Source organism: Phodopus roborovskii, unplaced genomic scaffold (assembly GCF_943737965.1).
Source record: "Phodopus roborovskii unplaced genomic scaffold, PHOROB, whole genome shotgun sequence".
Classification (NCBI taxonomy): Eukaryota; Metazoa; Chordata; class Mammalia; order Rodentia; family Cricetidae; genus Phodopus; species Phodopus roborovskii.
In genome coordinates this window covers 5,552,058-5,573,344 of record NW_026126639.1, presented here as the reverse complement: position 1 = coordinate 5,573,344, position 21,287 = coordinate 5,552,058, and the positions used below count along the sequence as shown (strand labels likewise).

The 21,287-nt window shown below is 46.9% G+C and overlaps 1 protein-coding gene across 3 annotated transcripts in view; it reads right to left on the bottom strand.

Moving 5' to 3' along the window:
- Ppfibp1 (PPFIA binding protein 1) overlaps positions 1-9,869 on the bottom strand; it is a 57,083-nt gene extending 47,214 nt beyond the window's left edge. For all 3 annotated transcript variants that reach the window (XM_051173385.1, XM_051173386.1, XM_051173387.1), the window contains exons 1-2: positions 9,770-9,869; positions 5,323-5,528 (exon numbers count right to left, since the gene is read on the bottom strand). In XM_051173385.1, coding sequence (XP_051029342.1) covers positions 5,323-5,528; positions 9,770-9,845 — 282 coding nt within the window. In that variant the 5' untranslated portion in view covers positions 9,846-9,869. The remainder of the gene's footprint in view (positions 1-5,322; positions 5,529-9,769) is intronic.
- Positions 9,870-21,287: the final 11,418 nt, after the last annotated feature.

Genomic DNA, 21,287 nt, shown 5'->3' with positions numbered 1-21,287 from the left:
CAGGCTTCTGTACGTACACACTTGCAACCACGTGCACGCCCATTCTCGGGTTTCTACACACACACATCAAGATGTGTGCGTAGAACATGTATGTATGTTTTCACCAGCACAATGATAAATGTAATAGTGATTGTGGAAATTTGCCTAAATTTAGTTACAGGTTAGAATATGACTCTTGGAGAAACGGCCAGGCTGGGGGTCACTGGCCGCCAAGCCCGCCGGTCAGGTGTGCACTGGCCGCTCTCACCCCCGGTCAGGTGTGCACTGGCCGCCAAGCCCGCCGGTCAGGTGTGCACTGGCCGCTCATACCATCTGGAAAACTCTTTCTCTGGCCATCATCTATCTCAGTCCCTTCACATTCTGGTGCTTATCCCGAAGTTGCGTTCTGAGAGACGCTTCTCCACCTCGTCTGAGGTGGCATGGTTTTGTTGTTCCCTGCTCGGGTTTTCTCAACACTCACCACGCTCTTATTTAGTGGACATTTACCGTGTTTGTATCATGTGTCTCCAGTCTCCCCAACATGATGTCAGCATCATGAACCAGAGAAACTTGTTTTCAAACAACAAACCGACCCACCGTATCCCCCCGTGTCTGGAGAGGTGCCTCAAATGCAGCAGGCCCTCCATAACTGCAGTGAGAATTGCTCCACGGATGACAAAGGGCGGTGTGGGTATAAGATGGGACGCAGCTCCCATGTACAGCTGGGCGGATGGCTGCTAGTCAGGGTAGTTTAGGTTACGGTCTGTCTTCCTATTTGACATCTTAAGCCGAAGAAGAATCCAGAGAATGGCAGATACTTTTCCAGAACCAACAAAGATTCCATTACAACAATAACATTCCAACAGTAACAAAATGCAGAGCCCACGGATCTAGAGAGGTTAGAGTTTCGTTCCCAACTTATTCAGGCCTAACTCACCCTGTCTAGTCCTTCTCCCCATCCCAAACCTTCCAAGCCAAAGCAAATGTTTTCCCTCAGGCACTCGGAGAAGGGAAGAAGAAAGGGGAGGAGGGGAGCAGGAAGAGGAGGAGGAGGAGGAGGAGGAGAAGGCATGCAGAATCGGGTGTGGGGTACAGAATCAGGGGTATGAAGGAGCCCCCACCTACCTATCTGTCACAGTGCGCCTGGGCCGGCACTGAGGATGCAAAGGAAGAGGGTCTGAGGCTTAACGCGCCATGACTTCTCCTCGGAGTATTCAGAAGTCAGGGTGTATGAGCACATGCTAAAATGGGGGCGTGCACGCGTACACCGCTTAGCTGGGACCCACTCTTCCCTTTTCACTCTTTATTGATTGGTTGGTAGGGCGTCTAGAACTGTTAGGCTCACGGACACAGAAAGACAAGGGGGCGTCCCAAGCAGGGATGGCACTAACAGCACAGACTTGGAGTTCTCAAGGCGGGAAGGCTTGTGACGGTGGAGGACGGTGGCGTCTGCACTGTGAGGCTCAAACGGGGAAAGCGGGGATTCTATAACGAAAAAACGAAACCACCCTTGAGGTAAAAGTCAACGCCATCAGAGTTGAAGGACACAGTGCTACCTTGCCAGTTTGAAGTGTCCCCTCCTGCAGGCTCAGGGGTTCAAACACCCGGTCCCCAGCTGGTGGTGCTATTCAGAAGGTTGTGGAATTTCTCAGGCGTGGAAACTCGCTATTAGAAGTGGGACACTGGAGGGGGGGGGCTTTGAGTTCTGTAGCCCAGCCCCACTTCCTGTCAGCCTCCGCTTCCTAAGTGTTGACAGTGTGACTGACCAGCTGCCTCACACTCCCTCTCCGTGTGTTTCACACCACGGTGTACTGGATTCTTTCTTAAATCCTGAGCCAAAATAAACCCTCCATCTTTAAGCTGCTATTGTGAGGTACTTCATTACAGCAAGGGAAGTCACCTGGCAAACTCCCCAACTGCCAGTGAGAAGTGGCCCAGTGAACAAGTGAAGGAGGCTGGCAACTGTGGAGCAAGGCTTAACTCATGGATGGCTCTCTTCAGCTGTCTCCATGTCCTCGTTAGTGAAGGGAATTGGGAGGGGCCTGTGCTAACACGTGCTGGGCACCCCTCCCCGAACGGCAAGCAGCAGCAGATCTTACAGATGGAGAACCTAGCATGCCTTTGCACTGAGGGAACGGCCCCCACCATGAGGGAGCCTTACTGATCATCGCAGAGGTTCACTTCTGGTGGAGAGCAGATGCTTCTGAAACTGCGGAAGTGCTCCCATGGCACCTCATAGTCACTTGTAAATGGTGACAACCAAGCAATTAAAGTCTTCATTCACGCTTTCCAACGGTGGCCAGCTTGAGAGTCCATGTGCTCTAAGAGATGCTAATCTTCTCATTAGTGCAGTGGGCATCTACCTGCACTTGTAATTACCCCTCCTGCCAGGTCTGGAGCACCCCTGGTTTCCCCCAAGGATGCTTCTTTACTAATTGCTGAAACCGCCTTAATTGTTTCATGGAGTTGGCAGCTGGACACCTGTCTGTAATGCCAGTTCTCCGGGGGCGGGATGAGAACTTGAGGCCTGCCTAGGATACCCAGTCTCAAACACACAGACTGGAAACAAGAAAGTACGGGCTAATAGCTTCTCACAGCAAAGGGACACAGCATGTAAGCACGAATCTGTCTTAACAGCATTTCTATAACTCTATGCTCCTAGAGAAGGAAGACATTTATGATTCAGCAGTCAGTCTCCTATGGCAGGGGGAAAAATCCTATCCAACAGGAAACTTGCTCAGTTACTGAGGCAGAGCAGAATTCCATTATAATGTGAAACCTTACAGTGTGTTAACAGATACTACTAATAAAGGACTGTGCATCCATCAAGCCCTACGTTTCTTTTTTTCCCCAAGACTGCAGTTCTCTGCGTATCCCTGGCTGTCCTGTGGGCCAGGCTGACCTCCAACTCAGAGGTCCGCCTGCCTCTGCCTCCCTAGTGCCGGGATCAAGGGTGTGCACCACCATGGCCCGACCAAGCCCTAGATTTAAGGCAGCAAATGGAAGACTCTATCTGAGCCAAACACATAGTTTCTGTTTATCTTAGGCCTAACTCGCCCTGGAATATTCTCACAATGCTTTTTCCATGCAAGAATCCGAGGATCAAGGCCCAGAGCCACAACAGCCATATGGAGAGGCTCAGGGCTTTGCAGTTTTGGTTATGAGGCAATCTCATAGCCAGTGCAAGTTATGGAAATTCCATTTTCGGTGAAATACTAGTTTAATGTCCGCAAATCAAGGATTCTAACCTGTGAGGTAGAGCATAGAAACAGGGCATTGCTGGCCGGCTTCTGACCTGCTAAATAATCATTGTACAGGCCTATCCTATTTCTACATTTCAAAAATGAAAATATTTCAATCCGCAATCACATTTTTAAAAGGGTAAAAGTGCAAATGTGTGTCATTTAGAGTCCAACTGTGAGGCGTGCTCTCTCTGAGCGCTGGCTAGCCCTGCTTCCTGGTCTCAATGGCAGACTGAGCGAGCGAGCGCCTTCCCTCCAGCCTCCCGCAGTGATGCTCTGCAAGGCCCTCCTTTCATCTGGGCCTCGGGATGTTTCCTCTGGCCTGGGCAAACAAGGTCCATCTGAAGCCTGTGTCCTTTAAGTGACCTTAGTCACCTGTGTTACACAGCAGCACACTGAGACACCCCAGCTGACATTAAAGCGACTGTCCCGGGGCTTGTGGGAACGCCCTGAGCAGTGCCCACAATCACATTAGCCACATCAGCAGAGTTCAAGCTGGGGTGGCCAGCGCAGGTGGCAGGAGAGAGTGACCCCTTCACTGCACTCCAGGCAGAGTGTGTGAAGACAGAGCGCAGGTCTCAACATCACCACCGAGGACACACACACACACACACACACACATACACACACACACACACACACACACACACACACACCAGCCCTCAGAACACTCAGCAAACCAACAGGCACACGTCACTGAGTGCTCAGAGCACAAGCAATTATCTACCCATCCTCTTGAGCCACCGCTGCCGCTGGCGGCCTCCGGGCGTTGAGTGGGGAGGAAACCCCTTCTGCCAGCCATAAATTCCTTTCTCACAGTGTGAACATAAAGGCACGGGAAGCGGGAACAGGCTGAGCGGGAGCAGTGAGCTCCAGAGCACCGAGCTGCTGCTTCCAAAGAAACCAGCAAACGTGAACCCTTAAAGGCCTGGGAGTCGCTCAAGTCTCATGCAGGCATCGTCTGTCGCTAACAGTGAAACGTCTCGTAACTCCTCTAATCCTGAAAGATGGCTTGAACCGGCACAAACTGGGGGGAACCAAGAATGCCAGGCTCAGGTCTGGACCGGCCAGGGCTCCAGACTTTGTGCGACGCCACATGAAAAGTTTGGGCATTAGGCGCGGTCAGGCTCTCAGAGCAGGCAGCTCTCACTCCTCCAGTTTGGCAAACAGACCTCGGTCCTCTCCCGCAGTCTCCACGAGTTCTTACATAAACACAGCCAAGTCCTGAGCGCACGCGTGCACCTCAATCATCACGCCTCCCTCTATCTTCTCATCTGCGGCTGTTCCACGCTGCTCTCAAGACTTTCCGTGTTCAACATGTACCAGGCGTGGTGTCTGCCCCTGCGTCGTCCTCAGCAGAGCCCCGAGCTGCAGCTATCAGAAGCGGGGGTGACATGACTGTCACCGCCCACTAGAGGGCGCTTCTCCTCAAACGCAGCTACAAACCTTCACTGCTTTCTGAATCCCTCAGACACTCACGGTTCTGTTTACCACAGCCACTGAGTCCTTCACAGGAGGCCCACCCTACCTCACTGAGCTTCGTTTCCTCACAGGAACATTGCTTTAAGGCATACCAGGTCACTTACATGACTAAAAGCCGGTCCATTTTCAGAGGCAGAATCGGGTAACTTGTTGGCACCCATACAATACAGTGTCTTTTCAAAAGTCATCCTTAGGGGCTGGAGAGATGGGGATGACAGGCACACTGTCTGCCCTTTCGGAGGATGGTTAGATTTTCAGCACCCACATGGTGGCTCACAGCCATCTGTTGTCACACACACACACACACATACACACACACACACACACCCTATCTGACACCTTCTTCTGGGCTTACAGGCAACTGCATGTACTTGATACACGAATACATATGCAGGCAAAATATTCATGTCTATAAAATGAAATGAGAAATTTAAGCTGTCTTTAGAGATGAGAGGAACTTGGGTCTTTTGTTCTGCCTTGCAAGTTTTGTTGTTTTTTGTTTTTGATTTGTTCTGTTTTGTTTTGTTTTTCTCTTGTTTGATCTGCTAGTCTGTGCTCTCAGCTCCGGAATAAACAAGAGAAAATTAACAGCACAGAGAAGGGACACGCAGAAGCCTACCATCTGACTCTGAAGCCACTCGATAACCGTTTCTGCTGTGGAGTCTGGGATCTGGCACCGCAACCCTTCCTTCTCATCCGTTTCCATCATCTCCAACAATCCTCGCAGATCTTCCACAAGGTGCAGAGCTCGCAAGCTTCCCATGAACGGGGAGGTGGGAGACTGGCAATCAAAAATCCCATTGGAGTATTCCAAGGCTTTAGAACCTGGTTAAAAAAAGAAAGTCAGAGAGAGCAATAGGACTTAAGTTTGGTAAAACACCACACCTGAAAAAGACAAGCCAGTCTGATGTCACCAGCAATGCACACAAGAACAGGGAAAAGACCAAAAAAAAAAATATCATGTAAATCTCTCCAAACCTTGCATAGTTGAAAAACCAATGCCATCAACAGTAAATGTGGATGGTAGATGCTAATGAAAAGGCCAGCCCGGGTACGGAAGGAAAAGGAGCATGGTAGGCTCAGGCAGAGAACAGAACAAGGCGGATGACTGGTCGGGGTGGGGCCACGCCTCCCAGGAAACACGAACCTTAGACAACGTGAAGTCCTCGGATTCCCTGAAAATGAGTCATGTTCTTCTGTAGTGATGCACAGTGCGCTGCGTGTATATGTACTTATGTGTATGTGAGCAAACACATAAAAGAGTTTCCTCTACATTCTGTCTATAGCCTTAGCACGAAATTTCCGGTTAGCATTACTTTCAAAATTTGGTGTTCTAAGCCAAATGTGGTGGTGTGCACCTTTGACCCTGCACTTGGGAGGCAGAGGAAGACAGAGCTCTGTGATTTCTGGGTCTGCATAGCAAGTTCTAGGTCAGTCAGACTACATAGTAAGACCCTGACTCAGAAAAAAAAATTATTGTGGCCTGTAATTCCAGTATTTGGGAGGTAAAGCAAGATTCCTGGGACAAGTGGACAGAAATGGCTGAGCTCAGGGTTCAGCAAGAGCCTTTATTTCAAAGAACCAGGGAAAGTCAAGGAAGAAAACCTCATCAACTTCAGTCCACACACACACACATCATAATACACACACACACCATAGTACACACACATACACACACATCATACACACACACTCATACATCATAGTATACACATGCACACACACATCATCATACACATACACACACACAAACATCATAGTATACACACACACACACATCATAGTACACACACACCATACACAAACCTTCAGACATGCAAACATGCATATCACACAAACACGCACACAGTCCTGAAGACGGCAGGTTCTGTTCCAGCACTTACAAGCATTAAGATCATCTGATATTCCTGTAATAATCTTCTACTCTAATATATCTTGTTACAGAACAAAGTGAGCATAGACATATATATGTAACATATATGTAACATATATGTGTATACCATATAATATATAAATATAGTTATTTTTTAAACCCTATGCATTTATAGTCATTTCTCTTCTCCTTCCTATTTCAGTTGTAGAATCATAACTGCTTACTGGAATAAGCTCAGGTCCTACCAAGTCACAAAACATCTGACTTAAAGTTTGGTATAGGTCCTGGATAATCTTTCTTTTTCTATTTTTAAAATTATTTCCTACAAAAGTTTCATAAACATTTATTTGTCAGTGTGCATGAAACCACGCTTGTTCCTACATGAATCCGTGAGTGCCACGTGCATACAGGTGGCTGTGGAGGCAAGACCAGGACGTCTGATTCCTTCAGAACTGGAATTACAGGCTCTTGTAATTTGACTGGGAGCTGGGAATGAAACCCAGATCCTATACAAAAGCAGTAAGCCATCTCGGCAGCCCCTAACTTTTTCCACATTTTAATTAATTATTATTACACTTGTGTGTTGTTTTTGTCGTGCATATGCACATATGTCACTGAGTATGTACATGTGTCTTAGTGCATGTACAGAGGTCAGAGGACAAACTGAAATGTTGGCTCTCTCCTCCCACAAATTTGCGTCCCTGGGACTGAAGTAAGATCATCTGGCCTGGGGGCAGGAACCCTTACCTACTGAGCCATCTGGCTGGCCTGAAGTCCTACAGGGGTCAAGAAACTAACATCCTAATCTAGGAGAATATATAATGAGTACAGCCTTCAAATGATATTCCAGATGCACCACCCCTCCAGTATTTAAGAGTATGAGGTTAGTGCCTGGTAAGAGCCTAGCTTTGCTTTCTGAAATCATAACAGAATGGGCCTGACTTCTTCTGTAGATGCAAAACTGTTTAAAAGCATGTATCAACCCCAAACAAAAGAATGCTTTTTTTTTTTTTTTTTTTGGTTTTTCAAGACAGGGTTTATCTGTATAGCTTTGGACTCTGTCCTAGAACTAGCTCTGTAGATCAGGCTGATTTCGAACTCAGAGATACGCCTGACTCTGCCTCCCCCGAGTGCTGAGAATACTTTACTATATTAAAAGTTAATGGGTCCATTGTTAGATTTGGTTATGGAGCGCTTCACTATCAAGTTCATCCCTATACGGAGGTTCACTTACAAAAAGCCCCTTAAAAAGATATTCCAAGAAAAGGACAGAACACTCCAAACAGAGGTGGTAAAGTGAACTTACATCTCCAGGGACACAAGAACAATGAACATGCATGCCAGCTCCCTCAGGGGAGAAAGAGCCTCTGGACAGAGCCACCTCAGGTCTCAAAGCCCCCAACAGTGGGTGAAAATGATGGTCAGAAGCGAAGAGTAGAACACACACACAAACACGCACACACACATGCATGCACGCACGCATGCACACACACACAGGCACGCACATACATTGCACGCACACACACATAGGCACACACGCATGCGCACACACACAGACACACACGCGTGCGCGCAAACACACACACATGTCACGACTACAGCTGTGGCTGACCACGGAACGGATGGCAAGTCCACCCTCTCGTTACTGTAGCAGGGCCTGGTGCATGCACAAGACTTCTCTTGTGATGTGACGTGTGGCCACCACAGTGCAGCTCAGGGGTTTGTCCCCAGATCAGCTGCTGCACCGGTGAGGGTCAGGGCCCACGGCTCCGCTTCCACCACAGAGCCAGGAGGATCCAGGTAAGGGGACACTATCTGTGTCTGAAGAGTCTGGGGTCCAGAGATGGGGGACTATAGCACAGCTCCATCTCAGCAGCATAGGTGGAAGACTTATTAGATCAAAGCAAGACAAAAGCAGCAAGACAGGAAGGCTTCTCAACAAGATGAAGGAAAAGGTAAAACCTGGAGGAGGGAGGGATGGAGGGATTGAACTCACAGAGCATGAGAGGCCTGGGGGACTCTTTCAGGCTCAGGAAATTTCAGATAGAAAAAAGGAGGAGGAAAAAGAAGGAGGAAGGAGGAGGAGGGAGGAGGGAGGAGAAGAAAGAGGAAGAGGAAGGGAAGGGAAGGACGAATGAAAGCCAGATTAAAGGCCACTAGAGGCATCTCCAAAGGAAAGGGAATGCACTTAATTGATGCTTCAGCTTGTGTTCAGCTCAGTGTGACACTAATGTGCCTAGTGGCCATTTCACAGGAAAGATCTTGTTGGCAGAGGTAGGGACCTGAGTCTGAGTGAGGAGCCGAACCACCTGTGGCCTGAACGCTGATGCGTAGGAACAGGTCATTCACAAAACAGGAAAGAACACACTCTCACAGTGTGGCCCATGGGCCATGCACGCCAGGCGACCTGGGACTTGGACCCCGTGGGGTGATGAAAAGACTTGGGGGTGGGAGTGAAGTCTTTGACATTTGCAACAAAATATCAGAAAAACCGATGGAACCGGAGAAGCAGAGCAAAGTAAAGTCCTGGGGTCCTGAGAGCTGTGGAGAGAGCTCTGGAGAGAGCATTGGAGAGAGCACTGTGGAGAGAACACTGTGGAGAGAGCACTGTGGAGCGAGCACTGGAGAGAGCACTAGAGAGAGCACTGTGGAGAGAGCATTGGAGAGAGCACTAGAGAGAGCACTGTGGAGAGAGCACTGGAGAGAGCACTGGAGAGAGCACCAGAGAGAGCACTGTGGAGAGAGCACTGGAGAGAGCACTGTGGAGAGAGCACTGTGGAGAGAGCACTGGAGAGAGCACTAGAGAGAGCAGAGAGAGCACTGTGGAGAGAGCACTAGAGAGAGCACTGTGGAGAGCACTGTGGAGAGAGCACTGTGGAGAGAGCACTGTGGAGAGAGCTCTGTGGAGAGAGCACTGGAGAGAGCACTGTGGAGAGAGCACTGTGGAGAGAGCACTATGGAGAGAGCACTGTGGAGAGAGCTCTGTGGAGAGAGCACTATGGAGAGAGCACTGTGGAGAGAGCTCTGTGGAGAGAGCACTGGAGAGAGCACTGTGGAGAGAGCTCTGTGGAGAGAGCTCTGTGGAGAGAGCACTGGAGAGAGCACTGTGGAGAGCACTGTGGAGAGCTCTGGAGAGGGCAGAGCCAGCAGGAGACTTGGGGAAGGGCAGGCTGCACGGCGTGGTGTGGCTTACCTGCTATGATCCCGTCCATCTGCTCCAGCGCCGCTGCCAACATGTCACTAGCATCACTCATCATCTTCCTGTTCATCGGGGGCAAACTCCAGCCGCAATCTGGGGAAGGGACAGAAGACCACGGCGTTACCACTGCATGCTTTAAGTGACGCAGGCTCGCCCATGGGTTCATTAACTCTGCTTCAGACTGCGACTCCGCTCAGCGATCAGGGACCTTCAGAAGCATCGTGGTGCTCACCTGACTGGATCCCTTAATCACCTGCTGTGGGGTAACCCCACGCCAGCGTCCGTCCGTGCCTCTAACCAGTCAACAAGAGAGGATTTAGGTCTTGTTCAAAGTCCAGCAGAGAGGTGAGGGCAAAGCTTGCTGACAAACCATTTGCCTAATTCGCAAGGCTTTGGGTTCAGTCCCCCAAACTGCAAAACATAAAGTCCGCTAGGATGGTGTCCATTGCTCTGCAGAGCTCTAGGTCCCTATCAGGTACTACGGAGGCCTGCTGAGGGCCAGGAGGGTGTGGGCGAACCTTCGTTTTGTATCAGACTCATCTAATCACTGTCCCCTTCATTTTCCACGTGTTCAGTTCACGTATCAGTTTAACCATAGGTTTAAATAAGGAAAGGACTCACAGACCAACAGACAATTGTCTCCTGCTATGCACAGGATGCTGGCTTCGGTACTCGCCTGGGTGTTCAAGTTCCTTACATATAACTACACAGTATTTGCACAGAGCACTTTGAAGTAAAACAAGATTACTTAACAGTATTTAACCCAATAAAAGTGCCTGTAACTAGATGACGCACTGCATTCTTTGAGGGACAAATAACAAGCAAATCTGCACATAATCGGTAGGAATGTGTCTTCCAAACACATCTGATCTGCAGTTAGTTCAATGTAACTGTAACTAACACACACACACACACACACACACACTTTACAATTACCAAGAACTGAGTGTACTGAGTGGCTGTAGCAGCCCCCAACTGTGTACACAAATCATCCATAAGCCTTTGATTTTCTGTTTCATGGTACTAGGGTACAAACCCAGGGCTGTGTGTGCCAGGCAAACACTCTTCAACTGAGCTACAGCTCCATTAACCATAACTTTTAATCATGACAGCCACTCAGTAAAATGAGTTAGCCTCATTTTAGTTTTGATATTTTTTGTGGAAAACAAAACAGCAGTTTTAGCAAGTACACCTGTTTTAAAAACAGAGTTCTGTGTGGCATCCATTGCACACTGCATCTCTGTTTATCTGGTCCCACCTCAACAGGAAACTTATTCTGAAGCGGCATCACCGTCGACCATGGCTTTCCTGCTCGGTTTCCTTACCGAGGCAGGGTCTCACTTATGTACCCTTGCCTGGCTCTGTAGACCAGCCTGGCCTCGAACTCACAGACATCCTTCCTCCTCCCTCTGCCTCCGGGTGCTGGGACTGAGGGTGAATGCACATGCTTTTACTGGCTAAAAGATCAAGTGAACCTGCACGTATCAAAGCACTGGCTGTTAAGAGAGCAGCCGATTATCACATTCTTTGATGCATTTTTGGTGGCAGCACCCACATACATTCTCCCAGCAGGCCTAGATAAAGCTGAAGTCGTGCTGAGGATACTGCCGTATAATGAACAGCTATGACGACGTACAGGAAATGCGCTCAAGAGGGACCTTTGCCCTCTGTTTCCGAGCACCCAGACCTCGCGCTCCGCTGTTTTCGTAAATACATTTACAGGTCTGCTCTCAGCTTTAGGAATCAGTTCTGTGCTGCCCACTTTTTCTATCAAAATCCACACAGTTCTGAAACACTACTTTTTGTTTTGTCTTATTACTAAATTACGATACGAACAAGTATTTATTTGATAGGTAAAATACTTCAAATTTCTGACATGCCATATTCAGATTTATAACTTTATCTAAGAATTCCACAATTTTACTCACTTCAGAAGGTATAAAACTTCACTATCATTTTATGTGAATATAACCAGCACAATAATACTCAAGTACATGCATACAGTCAAGTAGAAACCCAAGCATAAATAAGCTAGATTACAACCAAGGGGTTTAAAGAATTAATTCAAGAACAAATTAATATGGCCAGGTGTGGTGGCACATATCTTTAATCCCAGCACTCCAGAGACAGAGGCAGGCAATCTCTGAGATCAAGGCCAGCCTGGAAATCCTGCCCCAAAATAGACATACAGACAGACAGACAGACAAAGATCTGTTCATGGCCTTGGGTGGGCACAGTCCATAGATGTGGTACACAAGTTTAATAATGACACAAGCTGGAAAACTCAAAAGTAACAGCTGAAACAAGATGAACATTGCTACAGAGTTCCTGCTTCATGGAAGAGTCTGCCAGACAGTCTGCAGGACACAGAGAAAAATGATGGACAAACTGCCAATACAGGTGGACAGTTTGAAATTTCCTGAATTGCTGAGAAGTCTGCCAGATACACTATGGCCTCTGGGCTGAAGATGGATGTGCCAATTTATAAAAGAACTTTGGATGACTGTCTAGGTAGCAAGATGTCTCTGTCATTTCTAGAGTTTATATATTATCCTTCTGTGGTCTTTGAAGGAGTTGAAGACAGACAGTTATGGCTATAGTTTTCCTTAGTTAGGATTAAAAATAAGTTACATATAAGACTTTAGACTCACAAAAATAGGATAGATGATAGAACATTTTCTCTAATTCCTAATGTTAATGGACTAAATATTGTTAACTGTAGTTCTTATCTGATAACTGCTTTGCTATATATTTTACTATGTTAAAGTTAAAATTCTTCTTTTCATTTAGACAGAAAAGAGATGATGGGAGATGGCATTCTGTAAATAAGTTTCTCTTATTGGTTAATGAATAAAGCACTGTTGGCCTATAGGGAAGCAAGATAGGTGGGACTAGGAGACAAGGAGGATTCTGGGAGATGTAGTAGAGAGTCAAAATGTAGGGCACAAGAGGAGTAAGAGGTCTGGACCCTCTCTCCGGTAAGATAAGACATGGAAACACTTAGATTGATAGAAATGAATTAATATTTAACATACAGCTAGCCAATAAGAAATGCTAGTAAGAGGCCAACAGTTTCATAACTAATACAGTGTCTCTGTGTTATTTGGTGCTGATGCGGCTGTGGGACCAAGCTGGCGGGAAAGTGCTCCTAACACAAGCACGCACACACATGCACACATATGAATCCCCACACAGGCACACGCGCACACACGCACACACGCACGCACACACTCGTAAATGTACACATAATACAGAAACACAAATAAGGCTCAGCTATGAATGTGGGAATATCAGTACAACAAAATAATGCCCACATCAGAAAAACATGCTCACCAAAATCAATCAAAATACAAAGAAAAGGAAAAGAAAAAGATGCTCACTGAATTGGAAAAGCAGACATTCATCTTCAAGAGCATTATATTTGTGTAGAATGTAATAGCTTTGGGGCTGGGGAGTGCAGCTCAGTGGCAGCTTGCTGTCTAAGCAGGAGGCCCCGTGTTTGATTGGCAGCTGCACGAGAACAAAGCTAAGGACAGCAACTGCCCCGTGCTTCCCAAGTGTGGTGGGCAGGCGTGTCTGGCCTGCATGCGGGTCGGGAGGATGCCCAGTGCTATGACGTTCAGGTCTGAGACCACTTGGACCACAGTTATCAAAAAGGAGTCAGCTTAAAAAGTTTCCAATTCACTAAACCAGTCCCTTCTTTAAGATAATAAAATGTAGTACTATTAAATATTTATCCAGGTTCATCCATGCATCACATAGCACCTCCACATAACCTAAGAAGACGACAGTAACAAGTGTGTCTGTAACATGGCGAGGAAGATGGGTACGAGGTCAGGGAACATGGACTGGGGAGGGTACTGAGTCGGGGAGGGTACTGAGTTGGGGAGGTACTGAGTCGGGGAGGGTACTGAGTCGGGAGACTGAGTCGGGAAGGTACTGAGTCGGGAAGGTACTGAGTCGGGGAGGGTACTGAGTCGGGGAGGGTACTGAGTCGGGGGAGGTACTGAGTCGGGGAGGGTACTGAGTCGGGGAGGTACTAAGTCGGGGAGGGTACTGAGTCGGGGAGGTACTGAGTCGGGGAGGGTACTGAGTCGGGGAGGGTACTGAGTCGGGGAGGGTACTGAGTCGGGAGGGTACTGAGTCGGGGAGGGTACTGAGTCGGGGAGGGTACTGAGTCGGGGAGGGTACTGAGTCGGGGAGGGTACTGAGTCGGGGGAGGTACTGAGTCGGGGAGGGTACTGAGTCGGGGAGGGTACTGAGTCGGGAAGGTGGATGGGGTAGTAGAGCACAGAGTCGGGAGGAGAGAGGGCGGGGTGACCGATTGAAAGACAGAGATGTCTGTAATGAACTAGAAGCGGTCACAGGCAGGTGCTAGAGCTCACAGGACACTTCCCAAACACAGAATTCCTACAAGCCAGGAAGAAGCAGAAGGGGGAAGACTTGAGTAGACTCCTGAAAGAACTTCTTCTTAGCCAATAGAAGTGTCACTAATAAAGGAATGTAAAGCAGTGTGACATGATTTCACACCCAGTTAATTAGCAAACAGCTATCTCAGGACTACCGAGTGCTGTGGGCTCACAGGCTCTCTTGCGGGCTGGTGCTGGGACTTAGCATGCATTTACCGCATTGAGAAATACTTGGTCATTGTTGCTTCAAATGCTTACATTAGTCTTCAGCACAGTGGTATTTCCTCCAAACCAAGAGCAATGCACAAATGTTCCCAGAGGGAGTCCTTACAGGCACAAACCGTGGAAACAGCCAGCATTCCTCAATAGGAGGACAGATAAACCGGTGCTCATGAAGAGGATGGTGTGATAACTGCGTATTGACAGGTAAACACAGAGGCTCCTCAAAACTTCAGCAAATATTTACAAAGTTAAAGACAATTAGACAGACCTACTTAATTGTGTTTGTGTTAACTAATGTATATATTGTAAATATGTGTGTGTGTGTGTGTGTGTACATATGTTAGAAATAAAGACACAGTCAATGTAACTATGCAAAAGGGTTAATAATACTGAGAAGTTTTCAAGTGAAGTGCTGAATATTAAAATGACTACTATATCAGTAAAATAACACCTGGGAATTGCAGTTCTGGTCATTGGCAGGATGATTATATTGAGCAAACTGGGTGCTGGATGAAATATAAAAACAGCTTTGAAGGAGACGAGGAGAGATTAATGCAGGCTGGGCTGGAGCAAGGGGAAGATTCCTAAGCTCCCCGTGGGCACGCCCGATTCCACTCACCACCCCCAAGTGCAGTAAGAACACAGGGTGGATCTGCAAATGTAAGCTCAGTGTGGGAGGGGAGTGGGGGTTACAGAAAGACAGGCATGCCGAGGCGGGAGGGGAGTGGAGGGCAAGGGGAAGGGGTGAGGGGCAGACTGGCCTCAAGCTGGCCCCCTGCCTTTGCCTCCAGGGTATCTGTAAGCCAATATACCTGCCAGGTACAGTTTACAGTGGTAAGCCTTAGTGTGTGTGCCAAGCAGTCATACCAGTAGAGATATTTTTACAACTTAATATGAAAGCTTCAGAGTACACAAAGCGGAAAGTGCAGAATTAAAGAAGAATTACACAAATTTAGCTCACTTATATTTGATGTGATTACCGACAGGATTGAATGTGCATATTGTACCAACTTTTATTCATCCCAGGACTCATCATTTGTTCCTGATTTCTGTTGGGGCGCCAGACGAGGGTGGACAGGGCAGACCCCAACACAGAGGTTTGAGAAGTTCCGTCAGTTACCCTGAACTAATGCAAGTTATAGAACAAGATGTCCAAATGCAATACATGCACTTTTCTCATATCTGCATGCTGCATTCACCAACCTAAGGCACGGGAATATTAACACGTTCTGCGTATCTACTCACCTAGGTCTACAGAGCAGAGCTCATCTGGGATGTGAGTAGGCGATGTCTCACACCCTAAACAGAAATCAGACCCCCTACAGCAAGGAGCCAACACAAAAGCTCAGTTGTAAAACCACAAAACATGCCCCAGTGAACTTCAAGTGGGTTCAAAGGACCACCGGGAGCCTCGGAAGGGACAGCTAGACGCTACAGAGGACACCCATTAAAATGACGCCTTGCCCGTGGGTGAGCTATTTAAGATGCAGCCCAGTTTAGATACCATGTGTTGATAAAGCTATGTTAATGTTCATGGCATGGCTGAAGAACTTTTAAAAACGGAAATGCTAAACAAAAATATCTTAGAAAGCTCTATTCTCTGAAAAAACATTTTATTTATGTCCTCAAAAAAAAAAAAAAAAAAAAAAAAACTTAGAGGAAGACCCCCCAGCTCCTTCCAGTAACTAATTAGCATAATGGAACATTATTCTAACACAGAGGAAATTACAATTTAAACCTGGCTGAGCAGATGGCACTGTGCAACATTCTAGTGAGAGAAAGTAGACACAGAGGACCATCGGCAGCATAAGTCCTTTCAAACGATGTCTGTGGGCAGGATGCGTCCTATAGAAGGTGGAGCAATTACCTATAGAAAGTAAAACAATAACTACCTATAGCACATGCACAGCTGGTAAACTGGGGAACCCTCTGATCCATAGCTTGGCTGTGTACACAACATTTTACAACTCTCAAACTCATCAAGTAGGCAACAGATTTATAATTTATTAGGTACTGAGAATCCTACTATGGACCCGGGTTGAGCATGAGCCAGTAAATGAGCCAGCAAGCATGGTTTCTGCTTCAAGTTCCTTCCCCGAATTTCCTTAACAGTGAACCATGAGGAAGTGTAAGTTGAAACAAATCTTTTCTCCCCACCCCACCCCACCTAACGCCCCAAAAGGATCCCAGTATTGATGACTCGTGTTGAAAGACAAAATTCATTCAAAGCTTGCTTAGTCGGGAATTTCTTCCAAATTCATGCATTAGTTAAGTACTGTTCAGCTTCTAAGGCCGATATTAGTAGTGTGTGTCCTCACTCCTAACAAAGTAGTCCAAATTATACTTAATCAAGACTTCAGGGAGCCTTCGCTCTGTCACCGAACCTGGGTGTTGCTGGAAGTGCCAGGGTTATCATCTCCCCCAGGGAGTGGTCACCAACTTGAACCATTCTCCTACCCCCTAATTCATCTACCCTGGTGCGTATAGCTACCTAGGGCTTCAGCGCCACTCAGAATGGCCCCGATTTGATAAGGCACAACTAGGCTTCCCTACTCCTCTGACTTCCCATGCCTCTACCAATCTTTCCTAGGATTACTTTCCTAATAAGTGTCCTACTTTAGAGGTGGGAACACACACACACACACACACACACACACACACACACAGTTTGTACACTTACAATACCCTTGCATGGCATGCAGGTTTTAGTCTAATTTTGAAGATTTGGGGGTTGGAGAGACAGTTCAGACATTAAAAGCACATACTGTTCTTGCAGAGGACCAGGGTTAGGTTCAGTACCCATGCCAGGTGGCTGACAACCACCTGTAACTCCGGCACCAGGAGACCCTAACCCTCACCTGGTCTCTAAGAGAGAACTTGCATTCACAGGTGCACATACCCCCACATAAAATACACATTCCCCCCAATGTTTTAATATTTAAAAAATTCAAAATGTAAATGATCACTAGACATTAGATTATAAAAATCACTTTTTTTTTGTTGTTTGTTTGTCCTGTTTTGAAGACAGGGTTTCTCTGTCTTCAGCCATGGCTGTCCTGGAACTCACTCTGTAGACCAGGCCAGCCTTGAACTCACAGAGATCTGCCTGCATCTGTCTCCCACATGCTGGGATAAAAGGAATGTGCCACCACTGTTTGGCTAAAATCACGTTTCAAATGAACTAAATAGATGAATGGATGACTAAAAGCAGCACCTGCATGGACCCACAATAACACTCCGGAATCATCCAACCCTGCACACCGGAGGTATCCGGGTCCCTTTGGGCCTCTTCCTTTGCTTCCCTGAAGAGTTGGGTCTCACTCTGCAGCCCAGATGGACCTAGGGATTTCAAGTCTCCTGCTAGGTTTCCCCAGGCTGGGATCACAGGCACTCGCCATCACTGGCCAATGGTTTGTTCTTCTGAGCCACTTAGAAAATTAAAACTTCACCAGCGCAACCCTCACAAGGCAGCAAATTTGCCTCTAAGCTACAAGTGGCTACAGCATGCTTCCTTAGGCACCTGCTAAAGGAAAGGGCACCAGGAAACACAATTACTGCAGTAAATGTAAACTTAGGTTCAAAGTTTCAGTTCACAGCGGGATGCTCCTTCTACTCCGGGCAAGGTAAGCAACAGGGCAAGACTATTCAGGGTCCAAGCACAGTGGTTTCCTATCACAATGGATCGTTACTAATGAATACAAACTTAGAAAAAGCTTAAAAAGTAATGTCTAAGAACAATATTCATATCATATGGGACCTCCCAACACACACACACACACACACACACACACACACACACGAGAGAGAGAGAGAGAGAGAGAGAGAGAGAGAGAGAGAGAGAGAGAGAGAGAGAGAGATCCAGTAGAAATACATTTTTTAGAAGTCTAATTTGAGACCTGCAGGGTGAGGGACACATTTAGGGCACATCTGAACGGGATAAAATATCAGGGGAAGTTCCAGCAATGGGCGTGGTGGCTAAAGGGTTGGCAGAAGACCATGGGTTTTTTTGCAGGGCGGCTGAGGCGGATGTTTTAGGTCAGGCCAAGTGGTGTCCCAGTCTTTACATAAAGAAGAAAAGAAATACTGTGTTAGAATTTGGAATTCTTGCCTGGGACAGACACAACTCTTGGAGATTAAGACTTAAAAGAGGAAACAAACACCCTGAAGGAAGGAGAGGATGCACATTCAGACCGGCTGGTGAAGCACCACAGCGTGTGATCATGATGAAAACAGAATATATTTCCACATCAATTACCACAGACTTCTTACCAGATGATCCTCTGAGGATGCTACAATGAATCCTCTGAGGATGCTACAGTGAATCCTCTGAGGATGCTACAGTGACGATCCTCTGAGGATGCTACAATGAATCCTCTGAGGATGCTACCTACAGTGACGATCCTCTGAGGATGCTACAATGGAGGAAGGCCAGCAGCAGGCTGAGTTCAGCTGAGAAGTCTACAGCAACACAAGCTCAGCAAAGATAAGCCATCCTCACGATAGCCGGGCCAAGGGGAAGTAGGGAGGTTACCAGGTCTGTGGTCTGAGGGCAGCAGCCGCTGGAAGCTTCTCAGAAATGCAAATCCTCTCTCTACTCCAGCAGAAGGCCAGGGGCACTCCAATGCTTCAGAGACAACTAAAGAGAGGGCACTAGGGAGGGGCAAGGTGGGAACTGGCTACTCAGGTAAACAGAGCAGAATTCCCCCCTCCCACCTCTGCTACTGACTTCCAATCCAAAAATAACAGTTCTAAAGAAATTAAGGTTTCAACTTGAAAATTTTCTCCCTAAGTCTTCGTGTCTAAAACATACAACCACCCCCTCCACTTTGTTTTCGAGACAGGATCTGGTTAGGGAGCCTAGGCTGCCCTGGAACATAGCCCAAGCCGGCCTTAAACTCACAATCCTCCTGCCTCAGCCTCCCAAGTGCTGGGATTGCAGGCAGGGGTGATATTTAATGTCACAGGTTTAAAACTGGTCAGACTGCAAAACAAGTATAATATAATATTGCTGACCTTAGAGATCTGAACACTACACTGGCACTAAAGAATTATTAGAAAGTTATCAATAGTGCTACTTCAGTTCATTTCTGAACCCTAATTTCTCAGAAATGAACAGCAATATTCATGGTACGACATCTGGAATTCCTACATTAACACAGATGGGGATGGGGGTAAAACACATGAAACAAAGCCAGGCGTGACGTAGTTACTGAGAAGTGGTAAGTGAATCCTATGTTCTGGCTACATATTTGCATGCTGGAAATTCCTGTAACAAACGTATTTATTTTACTTTTACCCAGACCTTCAAGTTCCAGGATTTCCCAGCACTTTCAGCCATGACATACTGTCTTACATAGGTTGTTTTTCTGCAGAGGCATCTTCCCAAACCCTGAGCTGTTCCTTTCACAAAAACTTGGACGTCTCCCATAATATGACTGTGAACACCCAAGTGAGTTATTCTGGGACACATTTTGTAAAAAAAAAATTGTTTTTACTTTATGCGTGTGTTCCATATCTACACAGTACCCACGGAGGCCAGAAGAGCAGAGCACATCAGGTCCCCTGGAGTCCCCTGGAACTAGCGTTACAGTGTTCATGAGCCCCCGTGCAGGTGCTGGAACTGAACCAGCACCCTCTGGAAAAGCAGCCAATGCTCACAACCACTGAGCCACCTCTCCGGCCCCAGGGACACATCGTTAGCCACGGTAACGGGAAAGCCACTGGGCTGTCATCGGCAGAAACCAGAATGTGGACTGCCTCTAACCCTGGGGGGTGGACACTTTATTTTCTTCCCCTTTGTGGGAAACAATGAAGCTGGGCACTGTGAGACAGGACAGCACAAAGCTCAGGCTTAATCTCCAGGCCTTGTTTTCCTGATTAAGCAAAAAAAAAAAAAAAAAAAAAATTGGTCTTTCTTCATAGTGTACCTGATGGTCACTCACAGCCGGAACTGAAGAGGCCATCACTTGTCATTATCAATACACAAAAATGACAATGGTTGGCCAGACTTTTACACTGTAGCTCTGCAGTATTAAATGCTATAAACTCTTCCCTTGAGGAAACACAGATATCCACTCATTTTTTTTTTCTGACATCTAACATACCTGGTCCTCAAGTTCTGCCCCACCCCCCTGCTGGGTGTGGACATGGCCACCGCATGCCTGATTGTGGCCTTTTATAATGCCATCCTGTCTTTGTTCTTCCAAAGGCAACAAAACACAAAAGCAGAGTGCCATTTTCCACTCTCAAGACCTTTCCTAAGCATATAATTCCAATTTTTAAAAAAAAAAAAAAAAATAACTTGCTTAATTTTCTGGGTTTGGGGAAACGAGTTGAACAATGGAACCGTAGGAGACACAAAACTGTTGAGGCCTTACAGGTCAAAAGAATGGGACTAGGGGATGGGCGGCCTGAACCGGAGGGGAGCGCATCATGCCCTCCTTCCCAGGAACTACGTTTTCTAACTGGTTCTCCTAGTCACAATTCCTTCCCTGGGTTTATAAATCCAAATCAGCATGGGTTCATTGGATGGCCAACTCACACAAAATTATTTTTAGAACCTGCCCTTTAACTTGGGGCTAGACAGGTGGTTTCAGTGCTTAATGCATTTTTTTTGAAAAGGACCCAAGCTGAGTTCCCAACACCCAAATCAGGCAGTTCATAATCCCCTGTAGCTCCAGCCACACACAAAGACACACGTATCCTCATGATTTAAAAATAAAAATAAATCTTAAAAAAATAAAAATAATTTTTTTTTAAAAAAATTAACCAATACCATCAATTCCTCCCCAAAATCAGTACATGGATGTCTTGTGTTTTCTTCTCAAGCAAAAACAAACAATCATTTTGGATTACCGAATATAAATCTTCAAAGCTGCCAC